Consider the following 26,421-nt stretch of genomic DNA (forward strand, 5'->3'; position numbering starts at 1 on the left):
TTACATTGCACTTGCAACATTTCCACAGCAGCAACAGCAGCTCTTTTTGTTTATGCCTATATCTAAATGAGTGAAATAACATACAAACCTGTAAATTCTGGAGTTTATACATGGTCTAGTTTCTTAGCTTTAACTGCCCACAGAAAGTGGTTTTAACTACTTGCTTTCCATCTTCCACAGAAAATAAACACCCAACCTAGGCATAAGCACCACCTTTTTCCTCTCTAAAGATGGATTCCTTAACAACCCTAGCCACTTTCTAGTTTTCCAGTAAAAGTTCTAGTTGCCACAGGAGGGAAAAAAAGAGGTGTATAGAAGGGAAAAAGTATTTGGGAAATACATATTTATATATAGTACTGTAAATGGAGATATCAGTAAAGCAACTCAGTGTTATCAAAACAGAAATCCAATTACTTTTAGCATCCTCTAAGACATACTGCACGCTTTCCAAAAAGGTAGACACTGCAATATTTTGACTGACTTTTCACACCAATCGCACTCAAACTTCATCCTTGTGCAACATTGTCTGAACATGAGGGGAAAGTCATGTGCAGAGTTTCTTCTGGGCAAATCCTTGCTATGAAAGGCTGATCTAGGAGACCTCAGCCTTGTCATTGCAAGCAGTGGCAAAAAGAAACACAGTGTCCTTCACTCACCCTTCCTGTACTGCATCATAAGAGAGCTAAGGTTATTGTTTACTTCTCCTGATAATCTCGCAGAGGCCCAGACCCTGCTACATTACATACTATGCAACGACTGCACCTTAACTGAAAGTCTGTAAGCAAAACGTAGCAGCAAATGTACCAGATGGAGTCCAACGTAATGAAGTTCTTTTAATCTGTACACAAATAGCTGTCTCAATACATTAGCTCTCAAGCTACTGTTTAGATTCTGTATGCAACACGGCAGCAGTTCTAAGTGTATCTGCCACGTATCCACATCTAGATTTTAAGTTAATTGCAATTAAGAGTCTTACGAGTATAAAACTAATAAGCTTAAACTTGGTGCTCTGGTAGATAGTTGCTTTTAGAAATACTGTATGTCACTGCTTTTAACTGTCCTTTAATTTCCGCTGCATGATTCAGTGACAATCAACTACACACCATATAGCTTTACTTCTACTGCAGAACTAACCAGCAGAGGGAGCTTATATCAACACCACCTCTTCTAACTGCTTTGACATCTTTGAAGTTACCCAACAATGTCAGTATACAAACAGGAACAGAAACAAAGATGATTGTTTGAATTTCAGCGAGGCTAAAAATAAACAAGAAAGGACAACTTGTAGAGAAGGAAACTGAACTGGCCACATATTGTGATAAAAAGGAATTGAACTCAGAGCAGTCACCAACAGGGGAAAAAAAGAAATCTAGATCTGCTCACAATTAAAAAAAGCCACATGCTTTCAGAGACAGAAGCCCTTCAAAAATTCTGTTCTAAACTGCTGCCTATGCATTCAACTTCTCACTGGTTTGCTTTCTAAAGAAATAGCGTGCAGGCCAATTATCAGTGATACATGTAGGCAAACACGAATCCCTGCCTTCAAAACCAAAAATACTGTTTACAAAATGTTTTGTTAAATGATTTTAGACAAAGTTTTACAGAGTTTATAGTTCAGCTACACAAATCCATGCAGGACAGAACAATAGCCTAACACAACACTCTACAGGAAAAATAGTACTAGCTGTCATCCCAACAAAAAGCTATAGTTAATTCCTCAAAGACTACCCAGTTGCTTGTAAAGACTATTTGGACATAATGGCATGTTTGTTTGCCTCACTGTTTCCTCAGGCTACAATGCTGCAGTTTACTCTAGCTAGGCAGACGTACTTCTGCACAGAAAGAAACTGCAGGCTCAGGCCTTCATTTCTCCTAATTGTCTATGGGAATTATAAACAGCAGTGAGAACACAAAAGCTGGGATATTTTGCTTTAGAATAACATGAAACAACTGGCATATTTGATCCTTTTTTAATTTTAAGTACACCTCAACCAAGAAAGAGTCAAATCCTGGACATAACGCTAATCTTCTCCATGTTTTCTCCAGTTACCTCTGTTTTTTTATTCTCATATTTCAGTATTTAGAAAGAATAGGGAAAAAACACATACTACTGACATTAAACAGATGTGTGAAGCAAGTGATTTTATTGCAGCTTTCTCTCTGCCAACAAAAAGATACCGCACTCCCTGAAATCATGTGCCTTAACTTACTTTCCTTAGACCTTACATAAGGCAAGATTTCTGTGACAAAATCTGTATGTTCAAACCTCTGCATGATTTATTTTTGGATGCCTTCTATGAGCAACACGGGAAAAGAAAAACCTGCTGATCTAAGAACTGACAAACAGACCTCCTATTTGCTTTGAGTAACCAGCTGATAGAGATACAAGCAAGCAAAAACCACCACACACATGAAAATTATCGAACATAAGATTGCTTTAGCCATAGGAAAAAAAACCCTTAGTAGGATAACAGTCATCCACCAGCCATTACTGGAACTTACTGAAGCCATTCAGTTAGGACAGGACATCTTCTAAAGCAATACCTATATTTCAAACTGATGTATACAAAGACAAGCATTCAAAGAAAAACATTCATACTGGAGGCTTTAAAGAAATATTTGCATCTTCCAAACACTGTTTTTCCTAAAAACTTTGTGTTCCAAACACATTTCCATTTATGACGTTTAGCATCTCTTTCTCGTAACCCCACCCCTAGATTAAACGATTAAAGTGCGTTTAACCTTTCATCAGTGGATGACAACATGCTTTCCATAAGAGGTCACTTAAACTGTCTGAATTAGAACTTTGATAGTTCCTTTAAAAGAAAAAATATTCCTTTAATTCATTAGAACTGCATTAAAACCTGAAGAAACACTAACTATTTATATAAAGCCCAGTGACAAAAGAAAATTGTCGAGAGCCCGGATTCTTCGGTAAGCTAGATCTCAGCCTTCAGGAAGCGGACAACAAAGGGATGGCTGAACTGAAACACCAGGAATCATTAAAAAAAAAAAACAAAACCACAAATGTAAGCACATACCGTAAGCTACGCCAAGCAAGAAGAGAGACTTTCAGAAAGCTGTGCGGGAGAAATTCGCAGGCGGACCGAGAGAAAGGTTCGCCCAGTCACTGGGGTGACGACCCCCACCCAGGCCCTGTTTACGTGAGGAGAACCCTTTCCTCCTCCGGATGGGTAGCCCCAGCCTTACAGACCCTCACCAGGGTCTCCGCGGTGACCTCCGCCCAGCCTCTCCCCACACCCGACAGCTCCCGCCCGCGCCGCCCCGCAGCCCTCACAGCGCCCTAACGGAACGGCAAAGGGCGGGCGGGAGTAGCCCGCAGCCCCGCGCAGGGGACGCCCGCCCAGCCGCGCACGGCGCCGCGCCAAGCGCTCCTCACCCGGCCCTTGCGGCATCCCCCGGCGGGCTCCCTGCGGCCTCTCCGCCCGGCGGGCCGGACGCTCCCGCCGCCTCCAAGGCGTCCCCGCAGCGGGGCGTGCAGCCCTCGCCAGCGCCGCCGCCGTTACGGCCGTTAGGACCGTTACGGCCGTTCGGCGCGTGCCCCGCCAGACATCAGGCGGCCGAAGGGGTGCGCAGCGCGCGCCGGCACTACGCACGTGACAGCCGCGGGCCGGGGAGGGGAAGGGGGGAGGGGGGAGGAATGGAAGAGCGCGTCACGTGACCCCGCGCTTCTCGGGAGGGGGGCCCTCTCGGACTCGACCGTTCGCGCGCGCCGTCACGTGGCCGATGGCGGGCGGCTCTCCCCGCCCCCCCCTTCCCCCCCCCCCCCCCCCAACCCCGTTTCCTCACTGCGGGGCCGCCGCTGGGAGGGTGGGGATGCGGGAAAGGGGGTGGGTTGGAAAGCAGCCCTCTCAAGGGAGCTGTGTTGTTACGGAAAGTTGTTACCAGGAAGCGGGTGCCTGACTCATTTTGACTCATTTTTTCAAAAATTGACTCATTTTTTCGTCCGTGCGCAGGGTCGGAAGGCAGCTGGGGTTCGCGGGGAGCGGGGAGCTGATCCATCTGAAACATCAAGCAGTAGGATAGAGCCCACTGGAAGTATCTGTCTGCCTTTGAGGATGGTCAGGTTAGGAGAAAGCTGTATAATTAAAAAAAAGCGAAAAGTAAGGAAAAGAAAAATCCATTTCAGTACCCAGGAATGACGTGCGGAGGGGTTGCTCGGCGAGGGGGTCAGTGATGCTGAAGAATTCTGCCCTGGGATACGAGGCAAAGAAAGCACAGCAGTAGGTCCGGGGTAAGAAGAGATTTTCCCTGCCAAGTTCCTGCTTACTGCACTGTTGGGTGACTTCAGCTGGCATCGGGAAGGCACCGCTGAATAGGTCGTGCAAATTCTGGAGCAACAAGAAGAGAAGGCATAAATAAGATATGTGGAAAAGTGTCATCAGAGCCTCCATGGGAAGCCCTAAAAGAGCCGGAGAGGGAACATACACAACGCTTACTTTCTGCTCGTGTTTGTGGCTCCGCAGAGGAATCATCTGTCAAGAGCAACTGCCTTTCCCGACATTGCTAGGAAATGGTGTGGAGGTGGAGCTGTGTAAACAGAACTTTGATCCCACTTTGTACTGGAGAACATGCTTGCTTAGTTACAATATACAGAATCCCAGTTGTTTTAACAAGAACCGGAACACAAGCCCCTAGCCAGGTTTTGTATTCACGTGGGTATAAGTTGCTTGTTATTAGTTATCGCTAATTAGTTTTTACTGTGTGCAGGAAGTCCTGAACAGCAGGCAGTTCATACTGTGTCTAAGCTTTATAATCAGCTGAAACAGCTAAAAAAGTGCTCTGTATGGAGCAGAAGTAATTCTATAATCTTGCAAATATCTAGTTTCAGTTCTTTTCTCTTTCAGTTTGGCTTTTTATAAAAGCCAACAATAACAAAAAGCAACCTTCCCCCATAATTTTTTTTCTAGAAGGGAAAGGGATATGAAACCTTATCTTGAAGAAGTTATGACAGACTGGAAATGTTATGAAAGTATTAAATAGGTCAACCAGGCAAAGCAATGATATTCAGAGAGAAGTTTTGTAGAATAAAAGGAATTATTGCTGAAGACATTATGCAGATAATGTGTGTAACTCGTTGCTGACTTTGGTGGATTAGCTCAGATGCTGACCTCTCTCTCTTACACTGATGGTCTCAGCTTACATTTCTGTAACCGCATCCTGGGATGTATCAAGAGAAGCGTGGTCAGCAGGTCAAGAGAGGTGATTCTCCCCCTCTACTCTGCTCTTGTGAGACCCCACCTCGAATACTGCGTCCAGTTCTGGTGTCCCCACAATAAGAGAGACATAGACCTGTTGGAGCGTGTTCAGAGGAGGGCCACAAAGATGATCCAGGAGCTGGAGCACCTCTGCTACGAGGACAGGTTGCGGAAGCTGGGATTGTTCAGCCTTGAAAAGAGAAGACTTCGGGCGGACCTAAGAGCTGCCTTTCAATACCTGAAGGGAACCTACAGGAAGGCTGGGGAGGGACTTTTTACAAGAGTGTCCACTGATAGGACAAGGGGAAATGGGTTTAAGTTGAAGGAGAACAGATTTAGATTAGATCTTAGGAAGAAATTCTTCAGTACGAGGGTGGTAAGACTTTGGAATAAATTGCCCAGAGAAGTTGTGGATGCCCCCTCCCTGGAGGTGTTCAAGGCCAAGTTGGACAGAGCCTTGAGTAGCCTGGTCTAGTTGAGAGGCGTCCCTGCCCATGACAGGGAGGTTGGATTAGATGATCTCTGAGGTCCCTTCCAGCCTATGCCAGTCTATGATTCTATGATTCTACGATTCTTTTGATAACCATAGCAGGTGACTGTGGAGTGCTTTTCTCAAGTGACCAAACTGGGAACATTTGAGATTTGAAATGGACAATAGCATGGCATGGAATTACACGTCAAACCCTAATGCAGCTTGAATCAGTGGTTTCATCCCCCAGTATAGGTTGTTGAAACTGGAGATTACAAAGGTGTGCATAGCCATAGGTAAATCCAAGTTTAGGAGAATTTGTAATAGTATGAAATTGGAGATTAAAAAGCCTGTTCTATATCTGCAGCTCTATAAGTGACCACAGTAAAGAGTCCTGGTGCCGACTGTCAGTGACCTATTAAAGGATTTTAAAAGAAAATTCTTCAAAGCATTTATCTCCTCCTCATTCAGCATTATTTTTTCCATCAGTCGGTTAACTATTTTCATTCAAACTGCAGAGTCCTAGGATACGATGCCGCCTAAATCAATAAGAAAACAATCTAGAGCTAAATGTCACCTGCATCATTATTATTATTATTATTATTATTATTATTATTATTACTATTACTATTACTATTACTATTGCTATTATTATTACTATTATTATTACCACTCTGTTCCTCAGCATCAGCTTTCTGTGGATGCGAAAGAACAGGTACACAAAATATACACACAGCTGTTACTCAGCAAAACCTGTTTCGAAGTGATCCTGCTGCAAAAGGGTGCCGAAAGCCTGAGGGCTCTACAAAGAGAAGTCCTTCCCTCATCAAAGCAGGAGCTCTGACATCTGCGGTTTGACAGGAGCTGTTTGATTCCTCTGGAGATAGCCTCTCCACTGAGAAATCTGTGGGATAACAGTGACACTCTGTGGCTAGCCAGATAAAATGCAATTTCTGAATTTTCACAGCTTTTCTTTGCCTTCATTCATTTTACCAGATAGAAAAGTAGTAAAGATCAGTTTGTTGTTTTCATTCTTGTCGATAATTTCCAGTATCTTTTCAATACATTTCCTTTATTGCTAGAAAATGTCGTAAACATGTAAGCCAAGATGAAAACTAAAACCAAATGATAAAACAAAACCTTGCATCCAAAACCCCTGAATCTGAGGAGCACTGACAGTGCGATTCTGCTGTTGCCTTGGAACTTCACAAGTTGGACGAAGCGTGTTTTCATGTTCCTGCTTACATTGTCATTTTAATCACATTTCTTCCTGTGGAACTGGAATGAGGGAAGGCCCCTTAAGGGGAAATGGATTTCTATATTGCAAAGCAGAATTTCCTCTGGACTCATCTGAAGAGCTGAGCTTTGTCAGCATACCTCCAAGCTGTAATTTTATAGATAATTCCGATATTACCTATATTATATATAGTGCAAACAGTCAGTATGATAAAGCATCATAGCCTCAGTAGGGCTTCCATCTTGATAACAACTGAAGGAATAATAATAAAAAAAAAAATGGTCTTTGCTTCATAGCTTTTACATTCAACAGAAAGAGGAGCAAATACTAGGATACATGAGAGGATGGAGTAAAAACCTTTTTTTGGCACATATAACAGATATTTTTGTGTACGTACCTACTTTTTTCTCTTTTTTTTAAATGGAAACATTAAGAATAATGGAAGAATTGAGATTAAGGCATTTCAGGATAGTCAGAGCTATATTTTAACTAGTTTCTAAGGTGAAACCAGCATGTATGCAGTATGTAGCATAGACAAATGCATGACTTAAACTGGGACAGAGACCAGCCGTAAGAGGGAAAAGGGGGTGATGGCGTTAGAATCAATAAGGCTGAAAGAGTTGGGGCTGTTCAGCCTGGAGAAGAGGAGGCTCCGGGGTGACCTTATAGCGGTCTTCCAGTACCTCAAGGGGGCCTACAGGAAAGATGGGGAGAGGCTGTTCAGGAGGGCCAGTTATGATAGGACAAGGGGTAATGGTTTTAAAATAGAGGGAGGTAGGTTCAGGTTGGATATTAGGAAAAAATTTTTTACTATGAGAGTGGTAGAACACTGGAACAGGTTGCCCAGAGAGGTGGTGGATGCTCCATCCCTGGAGACGTTCAAGGCCAGGTTGGACAAGGCCCTGAACAACCTGATCTAGTTGGAGATATCCCTGTTCCTTGCAGGGGGGTTGGACTAGATGACCTTTGAAGGTCCCTTCCAGCCCTAACCATTCTATGATTCTATGATTCTAATAAGGAAACCAAAGAAGCTGAATTTTGAATTGCCTCCTGAGATGTTAGGAGTCAAGGAGGAAGAAATCTGTGAATTCAAGACATAAGAAGAAGGACCTGGAATGAGAGTTCCAGTGGTATAGACGGAAGAGTACACAGCATTGCCAATTTATGTGGGAAAAAACAAAACAATTTGGATAGCACTTGAATAAATGAGTCTACAGAGAGGACCTGCATCCTGGTAAAATTCTAAACAGCTTTGGAAATTATAAATTCAGAGATTGGAGTAACAATATTTATGAAAAATATTCTACAGTCGTATATAAAAGATGTGGTAGTTCAAACAGAAAAGAAAGCACTTTTCTTTCCTCATCAGCTGTTGCAACACCTGCCAGCTAAGAGATGAGAACTTGAAGGAAAAGTCTTCATTCTATGCCATATCTCTCTACATCTACCTTGCTGTCAGGGTGCCATGAGGGCTTCCAAGGGGGTGTCAGGGCAGGGTCTGGCAGCCACAACCCATCCTACTGCCCCCAGCCAGGGAGCAGACAGGCTGCGGGACATGCAAGGACAGCCCCAACCCTGGGCATCAGGCACCTCCTTGAGAAAGGGGGTGGGCTGAGGCCCTCAGGGCCCTGACTTCTTCTCAACAACTGTCTGTTCCAGTTGTATGAGGCATACAGAAATTGAACTTCAAGGAAATGTCCACTAAATAATACCAAAAAAAAGCATCAAACCTTTTCCAGATACCCTGGTGCATGTATCATGTCTTTTCAGGAGGGCTGAGGACAAACAAATCAATACCATGTCATGGTTGACACTGTTTCAGGCAATGCTGGTTGGTCATGATGAGGAGAACATCACTTATGGAAGTTCAAATGGAGACTCTATTTGGACCTGTCTTAGGCAGTCTTGACATTTCCAGGTACGAGGACCAGCTTGTTGTGTCCATTCAACCTGCTGTGAACACTGAGCCCAACCACAGAAGGAGTTGAGCTTCAGTCATGTCACTGAACTCATCACAAGCAGGATGCTGCTGGAGGCCATAGACACATGCAGGGAAGGTCTTTGCGATCCCACCCTGTAGTTTTCAAAGCCACATCTGTGACATGGGGGGAAACTTTTGTGGTTGTTCTGCAAGGCAGAGCTTAGAAGTAAGCTCTTCTCCTCAGACCTTAGCCATGGTGGCTTTGGTGGCTTTCCTCAGAGACACAAGCATGTCTGGATGAGGAGGCACGCTCTGCCTTTGCCAGATTTGAGGTCTATATGTTGCTCCAAGCAGATGCCATTAGGACGAACGCTCATGGTAAGGACCATATCTACTCCGGTTATTCCTGGCTCTGCTGAAGGTTGTCTGCCTCAGAACTGCCTTCCAAGAGGTGACGTGGGTTGGACCAAAACCTCACCTCAACTATTTCCACCGCTGGGCAGGGACATGCTGTCTGGGCTGTGCCTATCGCAGGGGTGTGCTGGGGTGAAAGCACCTGTCTCCTGAGCTCCAAGGCATCACTGCTGAAGCCACTGCCTGAGGACACTGTGGGGACACCCCCAGGGAGGCTGCTTAGCGCCAGTGAGGCCCCTCAATGCCTTTGGTGCACTTCATCCCCAACTCCATCCCCAGCAATGGTGGCTTGCGACATGGAACTATCATGCAGAGATCATCGCTGGGAAAACTGCGTCTCCCACAGATATGTGGAAGTCTGGTCCCAGAGAAGGGCGTGACATTTCCTTCTCAAATAAAAGTGGCCGGAGAACAGCTCTGCGTTAACGCTGCGATGTGAGGTCTGCAGCTGCTTTCAGTTCTGCACACCTCTGGGCAGCCTTTGAGGAGCAAAACCCAACCAATAGAGAAGGTAAATACCGGCTTTGCTGGGGCTCTGCCTGGCTGCCATCCGCCGCTCTTGCACAAGCGACTCTGGGAGCTGTTTCGGCAGCACATTTTTGCCTCTGGCGTCTAAAGTTCAAGTGGTGCTGTCTTGTTAAACATTTTTCTCTTTTTTGAGGTAATTTTTTAACCCCTCAGCTGCAGAGGACTGACTTTGTTTCACTTACGAAGGTTAAAATGTGGTAAATACCTCAATGTAAGGAATTTTATAGATTTTCACCCCAGGGAAAGCATTTTGACTAGTCGTATTTCGATGAGACATTAAAAAGCCATGCTTGTGTGCATTTTTTAAAATTGCTGTCATTAGCCTGTGCGCAACAGGTAGTAAAAGCTGATGCTACAGAGACTGGTTTTGTGCTTTTAAACAGAAGACTGGCAGAAAAATAGTCAGTTGTCTTGTTGCTCATGTTTAAATCCACACCCTTGAGCTGTGATTCAGCAAATTCCAAGAGTAACCCTGGTCTGAAACCCGAGTTCCTCCTTGTCCTGTCCTGCCGGGGGAGGATTTCCCCTAAAGAAGCCAATGAACAAAAGCTCATTTATTTCTGTATCTGGTGAGGAGGAAACTTGCTCCACAATCTCCCCACCTCTTCCTGCAATATGTTGGCTCTCTTTTGCACCGATCGCTTCGGATGGTGAATGAAAACGGAAGCGAGTGGCAGCGGCGCTGGGGTATAGAAATTGTTCTTCCGAACGGCGCTCCCTGGCTCTGCTCCACACTGCATAAATAATAGCTCTCACCTCATTTTAGCTACGAAGAGAAGGAAAAGCAAGCTGCCTGTGTCTTTCTTCAGCAAAGCTAAGGTCTTCTCTCAGAAAGGCAGGACAGAGGACTCTGTAATTATCTGACATTGTTGAGGAAATACACTGCTTTACTTTTTTGGCTGCAATTTTTTTTTGCCACAGTTGCGGCAGCGTCTTGATGGGAAAGCTGATCTCCAAAGGCCCACGCAAAAGAGATGCTCGAGTTGTCATGCTGGGGCTCGACTTTGCTGGCAAATCCACCCTTCTGTACAAACTGAAGAGGGGCCGGGCTGTGGAGACCTGCCCGACGGTGGGCTTCAACGTGGAGTCTCTGCAAACACCCTGTCGCGTATCCTTCACCCTCTGGGACGTTGGTGGACAAGGCAGCCTGCGGGCAAGCTGGCCTGCCTACCTGGAGGACACCAGCACTCTCATCTTTGTGCTTGACAGCACAGACACAGCCCGGCTGCCCGAAGCGACCGCAGCACTGGAGGAAGCCCTGAGCCATCCCAGCATGGCTGGCGTCCCCGTCCTCCTTCTGGCCAACAAGCAGGAGGTGGCAGGAGCACTGACTCCGTCCGAGCTGGGGGAGAGGCTGCAGCGGGGGCGGCTGGCGAGACACCGCTGGGTGCTTCGAGGGTGCAGTGCCCACACTGGCCAGGGCCTGCAGGAAGCCCTGGCCATCCTGGGAGAGCTGCTGCGAGGTCTGGAGCAGAGCTCCCCATCCCAAGAGCAGCCCCTCGCAGGACTGGTGGGGAGGAGGCAAGGTCCAGAGCAAACCTGAACCTCAGGTGGACCCTTCCCACTCATTGCTGCCAGCAGGTTTGCCGCAGAGAATCCCAGCCTTTGGGTACCCCATAAAACGAGCAGACCTCCAGCTGGCAGGTGCCGCAAAACGTCCAGCTGCTCACCACTGAAACCAACCAGGAAGACCTCTGAGCAAAAGTGCCATCATGGAGCGTTTTTTGGCCTCATCTCTTGGGCTGTCATCACTGGCTGCAGCTTGTCCCACTGTCATCAGGCTCTACTCATCCATTGTGTGCATGTCCAGCACTTCAGCAGGGATGCTTTTTGCCAGAGCAATATAAATTAACACAGAGATGTCCACAAGGGACAGAAGAGGTTTTCTTCTTTCTGCGACTCTCAGCCCAGATGCAGCTATCCTGATGGGGTGATCCCCACAGTAACGATGGACACGTGCCCCATGCTGCTTCTCACTCAGTTTGACTCACGTGTTCATCGGCTGGAAAAGCAGGCAGCCACTAAAAGGAATGACTGAATGGGAGCAGCATAAGCAAAGGACTTTGGATGGCCGACAGCTAATTTGTTTTAGTGCGTCACCTATGGATGTAATCTTCAAGCCATGGAAGCAAGTCAGGATTTGATGGCATAATGCAGTTTGAGAATGTGTATATATAAATTTCTGCATTTCTTGTTTGGGGTCTTTATTTCCCATTCATTATTTTTATCAAATCTTGATTTAATGAAAATTTTACCTTATTTTCCTTGGATTATATTTAAATATAAAGAAACCAAACTTGACTTCTAGATGCTTGGAAACACATTTGCATGGCCAGTCAACCTCTAAATATCCTCATGGTGGCCTGAACAGCCAAGACGAAGCCCCGTCTTTCAGACTTTTTGAAACTGGATGAGACCACACTACGGGTAATGGTTAGTAACAATGGGCATGTACGGGCACAGGCAAGTTGGTAAACAAAGGGCTCTCCACACTCAACTGCATCCAGGGCAGCTGAAATGCCCCTGGCAGCTCATGATGGGGTTGGGTCCCTTGTTGCAGGGATGGTCTTTGTCCAATCCTGTTCAACCTACCATTGGAAGGACCTATAAAATGTGTGCCTGAGGCCTTCCTGTACCCAAAATTCTGTTGTTAAGGGTTAAAATTAAGAAATGTCATAGTAGTCCCTACTTTATTATGAAATGAATGAAAGTGGTTAGGGAGAGGGAGAGAAAGGACACAAAATTTTCAGGCTGCAGAAGTCAGCTGCTTTCAAGGAAGAACTTCTTCAATCTAGAAACACCAAGGCGAAATACATGGCAAAATCCTCTTGTGTTCATACCAGAGCATTTTACAGTTGTTAAAGAATTAATCATCCGGCTGTTACTGGTGCTGTTATCAGCTTCATTTCACAGAAGGCAGCAGCTGGAATAAAGAGCTTAAATGGTCATGAAGAAACAGAATCTGACATTTATAGGAAGGTCTCAATAAAAGAAATCTTTCCCAATGGAAAAAGTCACATTTTTTAAGCTGCGTTAATGTAGAAGAACTATTATATGCTATAAAACAGTGTTCCAGTGTTGATCTGGCCTAAATGATCATGGTTATGAGTATACTTAAACAGCACTGAATTGTGTAATTAATTATATGACAAACCTGTGTGCATGGTAAGGAGGACAAAATCACGTCTTTGCAGTTAACATAAGCGGGTTGATCAGCCTTTAGCTTGTTGTAGGTGGTCATCGTTCGCTTTCAACACACAAGTCTCCAATGCACGTGTCGGGTAATTTGACTGTCAGAGCCAGACCAAGCAGCTTTTGTGAGACAACATGAGTGCTAATACCAGGACAGAGATGAACAAACTCAGGCCATGTGTGCAACCCAGTATCCAGTACATGAAAAAGCCACATCTTCTTGGGAGTCCATCTGGCCGTTTTGAACACCAGCCCTAGAGGCACAGCGCAAAAGGCTCTGTGTTGCATTGCTGTGCCAAAAAAATTCTCCTTTTTGAGTTCACTGGTGTTTCAGTCTTGTACCTCACATGGTACGAAGCAGAGTATTGTAAATTAGGGTGGAGGATCAGCGATAGCTTAAACTCAACATGGACTGAAGGGTTGTCCTGATGATGTTTTACTCTTAATAAGCTCTTGATGAGTGCATTTGACTCTGGGATTGTCTGCTGTGGGTTAAAAAAGGCACCAAAGCCTTCCCATTCCCCTATGAGTGTTTTTAAGCCCTTTAAAGAGAAAAAATAGGCTGCTCTGGCAGCAAATAGAGGTAACCACCAGCCTTTGGTAGATACTATTAATTAAAAATTAAAATAGCAAGGTAGGAGGTGAGGAAGAAGCGGTTGTTCTTGGCAGTGGGAACCCTGAATGCCTGAAACTGACGAAACAACATCCTGGTTACTGAAAGTGCTCTCACTTCCCCTGAAGCACTAATTTGGCAAAATACCCCATCTCATGGGGCATCATGTGATGTAACATCCTTGTTTTCTGGAATAAGGCTTTTCTAGACGCTCAGTCACATTACTCAGCTCATTTATGCCATTGTTAGAGACTGTCAAAATGATGCTGGGTCATAATGTTTGAAACAGCAACCCAGAGTTTACTTCTAAGTATTTTCTCTCTTCTCCTGCATTGGAAAGTGTGTTAAAACAAGTCAATCTAATAAGCCATACACTGCTTTAATCAAAGGCTTGCAGGATGCTCACTCAACAGCACTTAAATGCTTCATTGTCAAAATTCTTGCTCAGTTCAAAGGGAGCAGCGTGGAGGCTTGCAGGAAGAAGCCAGCTCTAGGGAGGGAAGTTTATTACCTATTTTTCTTGGTAATTCTGCAGGAGAGCCTCTGCCACGCTGAGCGGTATTAATCCCTTAAACATCAGCGCTTACAGACTCCAGCCAGGAGGGCAACTTTGAACTTACAGTTTCCATCTTCCTGGGTGTGTGATAGATGTCACAGCCTCTGTGATGATTTCTGAAATAACACAGCTTCTCCCTTAGTAGCAAAATAGATAAATCCTTAGGACATTTCCTTGTTTCAGGTTCCTCACAAATTTGAAGTATTCTTTGGGTTATTGGCCCCAGAGCCCGCTCTGGTTGCTCAAGATCCCCTTTTAGCAGCTTTTCTGGATGCTAAGTCCATCCACTTGCTATTCTTGATGTTGGCTGTCTCAAAGCCAAATGGAGAAGTTTGGAACAGCAGGCTGTTTCTCTTTTATTTCCTTCTTGGTTTTTTTTTTCACCAACAAGTATTCATTTAACTCTCTTTATAGAGGAGGAGTATTGCTTGGGAATGGTTTCACTGCTGTTTTTTTACCCCCACCACCTTTGTTATAACTTGCATCCCACCTCCAGACTCTACTAGTAGCTTCCTACAGCTTCATCAGCTCTCTTTAACTGACCTGGTCAGTATTTAGTTGTTAATGTGGTCTGCTTTTCTGTGATCTTGAATCTGGTGGCTATGAGCTTTTAAATATATTGGCAAAAGTGGCCTACTCATAGGATAGCAAGGTTTGGAAAGACATCTGGTCCAAAACTCTGCTTAAATCAGCTTGCTTGAGGCCTGGTGTAGCAGTTTTGAATGTCTCCAAGGATGGAGGTTCAACAACCCAACACCTTTAGAGGCACTCTGGTATGTGTTAACCTTAGCCGTAGCATAACCGGAATCCATAACTGCGCATTTAATCTTCCCAGTTACCACTCCTCTGAGAAAAGCCATACTGGTGAGTATCTGCCCTTGCTTGGAGCTGTCAGAGTAGCCTCCTTGCCCAGGGCCATCAGCTCCTCCAGCCTTGGGACCTCCCGTCCCTTTTCTGCTTTGTGGCAATCACTGCAGTGGGAGCTGCATCCATGCCTGCTGCCTCTTTTGAGGACATCAAGACACTTCAGTCATCTTTCACACTGTTTATGAAAAGGCATAGCTATTTACTCACTGATTCACTAATCTTTCTATAGGACCGTTTTTCAAAGCAGCTTCAACAAACCATTTTCACAACTAAGAATCCAGCACAATTTTTTTTTTTTAATATCTGACAAGAAGTTTTCCATCTGCCCCCAGAGAGAAGGAAAGCAGCGAGCTAGAAGAAGGAACAACTAACTTTAAAACCAGTACAGGAAGGACTATTCACCTTTTCCCCTTCTCTTCACCAGTACAGGAAAGATGATTCACCTTTTCCCCGATCTCTTCAGAACTTCCATATTTCAGCCAGTCCATGATAGAAAACGGTTTCTACTTACTCATGACCAGATTTCTACTTTTGGCACCATTTCTTTGTTTTTGGATGGACCTACACAGCTTTTGCCCTGCAGTTATTGATGGGGCTTCTCTGATGAGTTGCACCGCAGCCTTGCTGAAGGGCCTGAGATCAGAGGGGAACCACGCGATCCCAGGGCTGCAGGGCAAGGGCATGAACGGTTGCCAATGATCTATTTAGAGAGGGAACAGGCAGCCACAGGGCACATGAGAGGGGGCTGTGTCCGGCTGTAGCACTGGGAGAAGAGTATTAAGGTAGCAGACAGAGACCTGGGAAATGTCTAGAGGAAGAAAAGTCAATAATTTTTTTTTTTTAAAAGCTAAGAAGACCTTTCTTTTCAATTACAATATGAAAAAAAGAAAGATGGCAAAACTCCCCTTTTATTAGAAGACAGGCTGTATAATCATAGAATCATAGAATAGTTAGGGTTGGAAGGGACCTTAAAGATCATCTAGTTCCAACTCCTCCACAATGGGCAGGGACACCCTCCACTACACCAGGTTGCTCAAAGCCTCATCCAACCCGGCCTTGAACACTTCCAGGGATGGGGCATTTACAACTTCTCTAAGGCAACCTATTCCAGTGCCTCACCACCCTCAGAGTGAAGAATTTCTTCCTTATATCCAATCTAAATCTCCCCGCTTTCAGTTTAAAGCCATTGCCCCTTGTCCTATCACTACACGCCCTTGTAAAAAGTCCCTCTCCAGCTTTCCTGTCGGCCTCCTTTAAGTACTGGAAGGCTGCAATAAGATCAGACCGGAGCCTTCTCTTCTCCAGACTGAACAACTCTCTTAGCCTGTCTTCATAGCAGAGGTGCTCCAGCCCTTGGATGATCTTCATGGCCCTCCTCTGGACTCGCTCCAGCAGTTCCATGTCCTTTTTGTGCTGGGGACTCCAGAGCTGAATGCAGTATTCCAGGTGGGGTCTCACGAGAGCAGAGTAGAGGGGCAGAATCACCTCCCTCGACCTGCTGGCCACGCTCCTTTTGATGCAGCCCAGGGTATGATTTGCTTTCTGGGCTGCCAGCGCACATTGCTGGCTCATGTTGTGCTTCTCAATGCAGTGGAATAATGCAGTGGAATGTCTTAATTATCGCTTTATTACACCTGAGGGCTGTAAATTAATTTCCTCCTCTTAAAGAAGCCCTGAAATACCACCTATAAAGATTCACCACATCTAACTCACCATGAAAAAACACAGAATAAAACCACATGTGATGCCACTTCTTAAAAAAAAATAATACCATTGCCAAATGGTATTAAAAACTAGTCACGCAATTATGGCTAAGACAAATGACAAACTACAGTTCCAGACATTACAGCCTTCAAAGGGTTAATTAACTGGTCTTCATCTAAACTTTCCGATACTTGATTTTTTTTGTGATGCATTTGCTCAAGTCGAAGCCCTGAGCTTGCCATCCAGCTATCATTAAAAATGCCAGGTGAGGGCTGGCGTTTAAGTTAGGACCTCAGCAATGCATCCATGGCTGGGAGTGCATCATCCCTCCACCTCGTACTTCACACAATGTGATTTATATAAAATTCCTGCAAAAAGGAAAAGAAAAGTCAAATTAGCCAGCCGCTGTGAAAGGCAATGCCAACCCAGACCCAGCAAGCGCATTCCCCTCTGCCCATGCCCCTGCCTGCTCTCTGTGGTCAGACCAGAAGTGTAAACCTGATGCGACGCTTGTCACCTCGAAAGCTCTAATGCTTTAAATCAGTCTGGCGCCATCAATATCATGTCTCCTAATTGCTGTGAGAAACGATCTCCCTGGAGCTCCCAGAGTTGACCAACTCTTCTTAAATTCTCCTTTAGGCCTCAGATTTTTGTTAATTTTTTTTTTAGCCTGTGCTGGCTAACCCCATTTGGATGTGGCAACGAGGGTTTTTTCAAGAGGTCACAACCATTCGCACAATCAAAAACCGCTTGGCGACCATCGCTCTGCGGTAACGCTCTGCGTCGCCTCAGACGTAGGAGAAAGATTTGCTTTTTAACCAAACTGGCGGGGTTACAAAGCCACTGGTTTCTGCAGGGAGTGGATAAACTCACACAGGTCCACGTGAGGTTTGATATCGGAGGGAAAGGACTTTGGAAAGACCAAACTGGAAGTTTCCTAGGGAAGGAAAGTACCAGCTGAGAGCAGAGCCGAGGCCCTCATTTCCTGGGCCCTCATTTCCCGGGGCGTACGATCAGGCAAGGGTTCTGCTCATAAAGACATGTACTTTACACCTCATTATTTTCTGGGTTTTGACAGCACTTAGCAGTAGTCCTTTTCTTTGATAATAGCATAAATGAAGACCAATGCTAAAAGTCCATCCCCCAACACAGGCAGTATTTCCAGAGACATAAGGTTTGGGTCAGTACAGGGCTGGAGCAGTTCAGCACTGCACCAGCTATAAGGTGTCTGCACAGCATCCCTCAGGGTTGAGCTTTCACAAGGATGGAAAATTAGCTTCCCCGTGTTCCTGGAGAAAGGTCAATACGGAGGCAAAACATAACAGACCATCCCTGAGGACGCCCTGTTTCTGCAAGATGGGATGAGCTCATCACTGGCAAAGCAAGGGAAGCTCAGCAAGGAAGAGCAGGTTTTGGCCTGCAATCACAGAAAAGTGGTCCTGAGCCTCCAGAGCTGCCCCGGGAAGGATGGGGACAACGCCCGCCGTGCACCTGAGAAAAGGCAGCTCTTCAAAGACAGCACGTGGGAACGACCAGGAGGTCGGGAATGTGTTCTGGTGGAGATGGCTGCAGGCAACCTCAGGGCTTTGGGTGATATGGGCACCATGACCTGGCAGGAAGGCCCTGGTTTGACCCCTTGGTTCCCTCTGGGCTTTCTCCCTTACAGAGACCTTTATTCTCCTGTATTTTCTCCCTGGGAGGAAGCCCTTGTGACTTACTTCAATCAGATGCTGTTCTGTCTTCGATAAAGAAAACAGCCTCAATATTTTTGTTGTTCTTTTCTGCACCCTGTCTTCATCCCATATAAAAAAAATTGCTCACATTGCTATCTGTCCCCCCAGCACCATCAGCAGAGGTAACAAATGACCTCCTTGTTCCCTCCCCTGGCAGAGCTGAAGACCCCATTAGCCGCCTCCACCGCCGCATGGGAGCTCATGTGTCACCACTGGCAGGAAGGCTCCAATGCAGGAAAACTGCAGAAGAACAGATACTTTGCAAAATACAGTGGGTGACCCGGTGAGTGTTAACTCTCGAGGAAAGATTAGGGCCTTGGCCAGAGGGAGAAGTCAAAAATGCCACAGACTGGCTTATGGCAGGCCGTGCCTTGCTACGTCCTTGGGGCTGGCCCCAGCTCACCCTGCTTTTGCCTGTCGCTTTGATTTCATCACCAGCAGGCAGGAGTCTGCTGAGATGCGGTTCCCTAACTGCCCGGCTCACCACCACTAGTGCTCCAGCCACACGGAAGCATCTCGCGGTCTCTGCTGTCTTCCTCATGGGAGATGCATCCAAATTAAATTATTTCAGTCTCATTTTGGTGCTGGAAATCAATGGAGCTTCTTGCTATTTTCTGGAAGGCGATGTGCCCCAGGAAAGAAAATAGGTGCAAGGAAAGAGCATTTGAGAACATACTTGCTGTGAATTTTGAGACTGCATGTTATATCCATGACGGTAGTACAAGTACTGCACTAAAAGTCATGTCAACCTTTTAAAAAGGGAAAAAAAAAGATAAAGTAACAATATAAATAACACATCTGAAAAAAAAAAAAAAAGAAGAAGAAGCAAAACAATCCCCCAAACCCTAAAAACCAGGGACAGTGGTGTCAGACTGGTTTGTTTGGTTGTTTTTTTTGTCATGTCCTGCCTGGATTTTCATTTATTTATACCTAGTTTGGGCCACTGCGTTGTGTATTCCCAGCACTGCGTGTCTATTCAGCAACTGAAGCCGGCACAGTCAGTCCAAGGGAATAAGCCACAGCTGATACTGCAGTACGTGCTCCACACTGTAGCTTCAGGACAAAGATCTTCCCAGAAACAGAAACTGTCAGTGCTACATAAATGTTTCATTTTAATTTTTAAAAGTTTAGAAACTGTGAAATAAAAATAATTTTTAAAAGCTACTGTAATTTTTCTCGGAGACTTTTGTCATTCCAGGTTTGGTGATGTGTGGGTGATGCTCACCTGAGTCAGTTGCAGGAACGGTTGGTGGGAATCTCGCCGTGCCTTCACGCTGGTTTAGCACTTGATGGATTACAGCCACATCAGGCTTTGTGTAAGAACACCTTTTTTTTCCAAATGAGCTGGAAGAGAAAGAATGTGGTTTTCCCCTGCTGTTCTATCCAATCTCCTCAGCTGCAACATCCTGCATAACACCCGCTCTCATCTGGGCAAATGCCCTCGACAAGCAGGAGGGACTGGGAGCAAGGTGCTTTCAAGCTGAGGGACCTGTCCGGGAAGCCGACTTCCAGGAAACCTTGAAGATGCTGAGATTCCCACACCGCAGGAATTGCTGCAGAAGTGAACGTTGGTCTGTACACAGCCATAATTGAAACACCATGCTCAATAACCACGGCTGCTCAGGCCGAAATGCATTTAATCTCCAACAGAGCTAACGGAGCTCTCCTGAAGCCCACCAGAAGCTGTCAGATTAAAGGAATAAAAAAAGCAAGTGGGCAGCAGCACAAGGGTGCCCTGGCTGCTGGTCTCACTGCTGGCGGCAGGGAGGGCTGCGGGTGGCTGCTGCAGCGGTCGACAAACCCTTCCTGCCCTAACACGTGCTGGGGGCCCTGGTGGGCACAGACGTCCTCCTCCTGCCACCTTGCTGTGCCACTGCCCGTACTGACACGACACCCGATTGTGACTTTTGGGAGCCTGCAGGAGAGGAGCAGTGCTGCAAAGCACCTGCTGCAAGAAGGGAAAAATCGAAGCTCCTTTTGCAAGAGAAATGTGAAATGTAGAAGCCAAAAAAAGGAGACCTCTCCATCCATGTGCCCAGTGTGTTTGGAGGGGTCAAGCCTCCGGACAGCCACCCTGCAAGCCTCTGGAGCAGTTGGGAGCCCACACTGCTGTGCTACAGGCCAGACGTGCCTGTCCCACGTTGCCCACACTTCCTACAAGGCTGCGCAAAGCTGTCTGCTCTTCATCGAGGGCCGAGGATGAGGGAGTGGGATTTTGCCTGCCAGGGTGGCCAGGAGGTAGCGGGGAGCAGGGGCTGGGCTCTGCCACGACCATGCAAAGCTCTTGCCTGGGAGGTGGTTTTCAGCCTGCAGAGTGATGGTTCCCCTAAGCACTTCAAGCCATTTTTGCTCTGTGGGCACAGGAATACCAACGGCATGACTACAATACGTGTGACAGATTGATGATAAACTGGGGAGAGATCCCTCCCACATAATTTATTTTCCTGTACTGCCACCAGGCCACAACTGCCCGTTCTCAGCCCAGCTCACACGGTCGGGCGCCAGACTGGAGAATTCACTGGCCTCATCTCCCATCGCCCCGGGGAAACACAACTTCTGGTACTCACCAGGCAAGAGGAGAGGCCAAGATGGCATGGCTGTGCCCAGGTCTGCTGGTCACTCCCCGGCTCCTTCCCATGGGACTTCACTGACTTGTCCTTAAACAGGGTGGAATAAAAAGGTGGTGTATTTCTCTAGTGACTCTCTCCCTACTCATAGGAGATTTTCTAGCATCCCTCCTAGACTCCTTTCTTTGCTGACTGCATTTCTTGTTGTATTCCCAGTAAGACCAACCTATTCATGTCAGCTCTACAACTGCCTTTCATATATTTAAAACATTAAGCCTCCCCTCAGCCTTTTCTTCTGACATTATACTTAAGGAGGCTTTAAACACTGAGTTTAGGTAGAAGTTGAGGTCTAGGCTAGGACATGGCTCTTGTGGGAGTTTGCTCCAACCTCTTCACCTAGCTGTTGGGAAAGATGCTTTCCGGCAGAGCTGGCAGTGCTGGAAAGCTGGAGATGTCCTCCCGAGGCTGTGTTGATAACCACAGTGATCCCTGCAGAGCTGGAGGAAAGCTGTTGCAGCTTGAGATGGACTTCTGGGCTCTTTAAGGTGACAGGTCATTGGTGCTGGGGCAACGCACTGCACCACGGAGTGTTTGAGGCCAAGGACTTCATTGGCAAATGTCCCAAGCTGCTGTTGTCCCACAGGGGAGCGTGTGTGATGGACCCACAAGCTGCCAGGACAGGCGGTCTCTCAAACGTCTGTATGGAGATGCCACCAGGAGACTTCCCCTGGTGAGGAGTCCCAGGGGAACCTCCAAACCTCTGACCTTCAAACCCACAGCCTGACTGTACGAAGCTTCCCAAAATGCTTTCTTCACCTCCCTTCTCCTGGGAGCATGAGAAACAAACCCAAATGTACTCAAAGTACATTAAGGAGCGGGTTTTCCCCGATCTGCTCAGGCTGCCTCACGCACAGAGACTGCGATTTCCAAGACACCTGGGAGGCAAGGTGCCCTGCTCCAACACCCGCCAATTAGCAGGCACCAGGTTACAAAAAGGGAAGTTAGATTTCAACTTACAGTCCATTGCTGCCAAGTGGCCACCTTTACCCCCCAGCAAAAGCAAAAGAGTTTATTCCTTGTTTTTTAGCAGAAACCAAGGAGCTGGGTCACCCAGAGGAGGAAAGCAGCTGCCAGCCAGAGCTCCTGTCCCAATAGCACGCAGCTGGTCATTGAGCTACTTCTCCCAGGTGGTTTTTCATCTGTGAAACAAAGCAGAAGTGCACACAGGAGCTCTGACTGTAGCGGTCCTGCATGAGCTGAGACTGGTTAAACTCCCGATTTGGCTTTTATCACAGGACTAAATCTGGTGACACTAACCTAAGCTCCTAATGCAGCGATACATCCACATAAGAAGTCACAAAGGGGCAGTTTCTAACCTCTTCTGAGTTAGCAGTCACCTTCCAAGGTGCAAGCTGCCACCAAAAGCATCTTAAGCAGCAAACCACCTCAGTGAGTTGCTCGGTTCCAGGGACAAACCGCGAGCCCGCCTCCATGCAGCCATCCGCTTTGCAACTCCGAGCAACTACATACCAAGTAAGTCTGGAGCAAGTTACGCGCACACGGAGTTTTCTCAGGTGTAACGGAGACAAACAGTCTGACTTGGGAGGTCAGTTCCCAGGCACGGAGCCCACAATCAGCCGTGAAACTTGCCCAGTGAGGAGCTTTTGCCTCTGCCACCACTTTTAGCCCTTACACAAACGTAGCTTGGAAGGAACATTGATGCAATTTAGCGACCTGTTCTTTTGATGTTTTCTAAGAGAGGGGAGAAGAAAAGAGCCCCCAAGTTTTCAGTGCTAACACTTCAATGCTTGCAGCGTTCCTCTTTGACTAGGTGAATGGGGTTAGGGCAAGAGCAAAAAATTGATGGGTCAAGGGCTCTGAGGAATACTTGTAACAGTATTGCTGCAACTGGAAGCACAAGAAACAGTCTGCGGGTTATGCCAAGAAGAATCATGGAGCTTAATGAACGTCCATTTCTAAACCTGTAGGATTTACCTTCTCAAATTTTCTCTTCCATCTTTAAGGGCCAAATCCTTTTTCTATTAAATTTAGGCTAACACGCAACTGCTGAGGTCAGTAAAACTCATGGAGTATTTCAAGAGCTCAGATGTTTGCTAATATACCAAATACAAAGAAAACTGACCGCTACAATCAGTGATTTCTTCCGTTTCCATCAGTCTTTAGTATTTTGAGCAGAGACCTCCAGTTGAGCTCCCCTAAAAACACTTCCCTGGATCTCGATAGCCACGCAAAGCTCAGTGCAGACGCTTGGCTCCTTGCTGCTGACGAGGTCAAGTTTAAAACCCCAGCAGTTTGATAGCAGGGAGAGTAGGAACAGGCTCCTGCTGAAGCAGCAAGATGCCACCTTGCTAAACACACCCCCTTGGACTGCGCCCTTTTCTCAGCAAAGGGTTAAACATTTCAGCACAGAGCCCTGAAACGCTGAGATTACAGACAGAGCTGGAAGGGAGCATTATCACTAAGTGTCCGACGCAGTGTCTGCACATCCAGATCCTTGTGAGTTCACAGACGAGCCTTTTGGACGGAAGTTTTTCCATGTCAGACGCAGGCGTCAGCAGGTGTTTTAACAGCAGTCGAAACATTTTTGTTCGCTTCCAAACATGCAGAAAAAAAGGTGGGCTTTTGACCTCTTCTTTTTTTTTTAATTTTTAAGATTCGTTCTAAACCAGTAAAGGCAATGGCTCAGGGATGTGAAACGTAACAGGGACTGAGGGATCCAAAAACTGGAAGACCACCTTGTTTTAACAAAGCTACACATTTTTGGAAACTTTGTAAGTATTTGATTTAAACATGAGAATTTGACAAGTCCAAAGACTCCCTCTACACACATTTCATCCCCTGAGATTTCCTATGTGCTGCCGTGCTTAAAACGACAAAACCCAAGGCCACACAAGCTGTTCCCAGAGAACTGATGTCAAATATTCTCACAATAACAGGGACAAGGCCAGACCTCACTGCAGTCATTTCTCCCATAAACTAGGGTCACTATGGCAAGGAGAGGAGAAGGAGTTTATCCCTTATTTTCACTATTATAAAATGCAGGCAGTATTTAGATTTCAGGGAGCCCTATCAGGATGTGGGATGAAATGCAGGGGAAGCCAGCTGTAAACTGCATTGAGCAGAAAGGAATAGTGATGCATCTAATCCCAGGGCAACAGGTGCGGCTTTCCTAAGCATCTCCCTGCACAAACCTAGAATTGAACTTGCTGAAGCCACTGGCAAATTTTAATGTCATCCTCCCTTTTTATGTACAGAGAATTTGTGTGGAGGATCCTCTGGCTCCATGAGCTAAAAAAAAAGGGGGAAAAAAAGGCCACTAAAGATGATCAGCTTGCAAATAACTAAGATGCAGACACGAGCTCTCTTCTGCTTCATTTCAGCACGTTAGAAAAATCCAACCACCACAGTTTCCCACAGGACCTCGTTTAGTAAAGAGGTGGATGGTTAATCCATCTTCCACATCTTCGTGTGTCCCTGGGCCCTACTTAATGTACATTGAGCAAACTGAAAACTAACCTCCTGCAGTTCCCTCAGTGTGTCCAGGGACGAGCCCTCCCACAGGGCATCTAAATCCTTCACGAAACTTGCCATTTTTCCTCTGAGGTCGCATGGTGACATTCACCTGTTTTTACTGCTGCAGACAAAGGCAGAGAGCAGTGAAGACTTTGGCCTTCATTTTAAAACACAAGAATCATGGTTTTAATATTCTTAGGTGTGATACACAAGGCTGTAACGTCCCCAGCATAATTTTTTGAAACTAAAAGTTGGGAAAAAACCCAGCTACTACGTTCCTTTATAAACTTGCACGCTGCTCAAGAAAGCTGTATTATGAGTGCATTTGAAGAGGAAGCTGCTCATGCGGCTGCAGCGGCAGCTGGAGACCTCTGGGTCTAAGCCAGCAGCACAGACCAGACCTGCCCAGTTTCTGCTTCTGCAGCAGGATAACGTACACACAAACCAGAATTGAGAAAGTGCAAAGCTGCTCTAGTTCCTAACTCCAAGCCTTAACAGGAGGCAATTTTCCTAAGTGATGTGAAGTACGTACCACCCTGAAGCAGACCTGAGCAGCTCAGGTGGCTCCAGCTCACCCTTCCATCATGACAAACCCCTGCAGCGAAATCTCCCAAGGCTTTGCCTGTCAGAACCCATGGTCTTCTACTGTGGGTTGTTTTTTTTTTCCTTTTCTTCTTGAAAAGTGCTTTCTAATGGCTTGGCATAATTTGTTGTCCTACATACGTTTGAATAGAAGCACAATTATGACACAAAAGGGAGTATTTTTTATGCAACAAAATAGAAAGGACACAACACAACTAGGCTGCTCCAGTAGAAAAGACTAGTTTGAAACACACTGGGAATCCAGAGGACATTATAGATCAGATTAGAATAACAAAATAACAAAATAACAAAATATGCCTGAACTATCATTCGGCCCACAGAGATTTTTAAAAATTTTAAAGAAATAAGCCTGTTAGTGGATCTTCTTACTCATTTTTCCGTTTAGCAGAGTAAGCAAACAAAATTAAAGTGTTTACAGTTTTAGAAGTATGGGGAACATTACGGTATTTTCTAGGTCTTATTCTTTCTAAATAAAACGTCTCTTAAACTAATGCATTCTTTATTCCAATGTAATGTCTTTCAAGTCACCTAGATAGGACCTACTGGATGGGTAACAGGTTGCAAAAAAGCCACAATTCAAGAGTTTCATTTTATCAACTGAAAGCTGAAGGAACCAAAGAGATTAAGCTGCTTTTGGAAATGCAAGTTGGGATATTTCAAGATCTTTATCCTTTATATCCCCATGGAAGAGCATTTGTAAAGATTAAAATAAGGCACTGTAAGCTCGTCTCCGTCAATCTACCCAGTGAGGGAGAGGGGCTTCTCCAGGTGACTCACCCGACTGATACGGAGCAAGCATGGCAAAGCCACAGCTGGAGTTGCAGACACCTCTCCAGCAGTAAGAGGTGGTTCTCCACTACTGCCATCATGTAATTAAAGCAGGACTGTACTAATTAGCAGGCCACCGGACAACACAAATCTCTGGCTTGGCTCCAGTCTGTCCCCGAGCGGTGCCCCCCCCACGGGGTCACTCGTGTCCGAGGTGAGGGACATGTGGCCATCCCACCCCTCCCAGCGACAGCCATGGAAGGCCAATCTCCTGCCTAAAGGTGGTCTTGGTGCGTACTCCCTCCCCAAAGAACACGGGGCAGAAGGAGTTGGGCCTGCTTGTACAGCATCCCGAGCTTAAAATTAACGTTGAATCAGCTGTCGGAGCCTACTAGCACTGGGAGCCTGAGAAGGACACTTCTAGAGGTAGAAAACGACAGTGAGTTTCTTGACATTATGGTGCACCTTCAAACCTTTAAACCGAAGTCATGATTTA

At 46.1% G+C, this 26,421-nt stretch overlaps 2 protein-coding genes across 2 annotated transcripts in view; one reads left to right on the forward strand and one right to left on the reverse strand.

Annotated features, from left to right (window-relative positions):
• RCBTB1 (RCC1 and BTB domain containing protein 1) overlaps positions 1–3,426 on the reverse strand; it is a 29,498-nt gene extending 26,072 nt beyond the window's left edge. Inside the window, exon 1 of the mRNA XM_086612131.1 lies at positions 3,401–3,426. The gene's annotated coding sequence lies outside the window, so the exon portion shown is untranslated. The remainder of the gene's footprint in view (positions 1–3,400) is intronic.
• Positions 3,427–10,725: 7,299 nt separating this feature from the next.
• Positions 10,726–11,331, forward strand: ARL11 (ARF like GTPase 11). Its single transcript, XM_009987566.2, has one exon. It carries the CDS (start codon positions 10,726–10,728, stop codon positions 11,329–11,331), a length of 606 nt encoding a protein of 201 aa, XP_009985868.2.
• The last annotated feature ends 15,090 nt before the right edge of the window (positions 11,332–26,421 follow it).

This window comes from Tauraco erythrolophus, chromosome 1 (assembly GCF_009769465.1).
Source record: "Tauraco erythrolophus isolate bTauEry1 chromosome 1, bTauEry1.pri, whole genome shotgun sequence".
Taxonomy (NCBI): Eukaryota; Metazoa; Chordata; class Aves; order Musophagiformes; family Musophagidae; genus Tauraco; species Tauraco erythrolophus.

Bases quoted from the DNA above. Each gene is read 5' to 3' on its own strand.
- ARL11 (XM_009987566.2), top strand. From the start codon at position 10,726: ATGGGAAAGCTGATCTCCAAAGGCCCACGCAAAAGAGATGCTCGAGTT.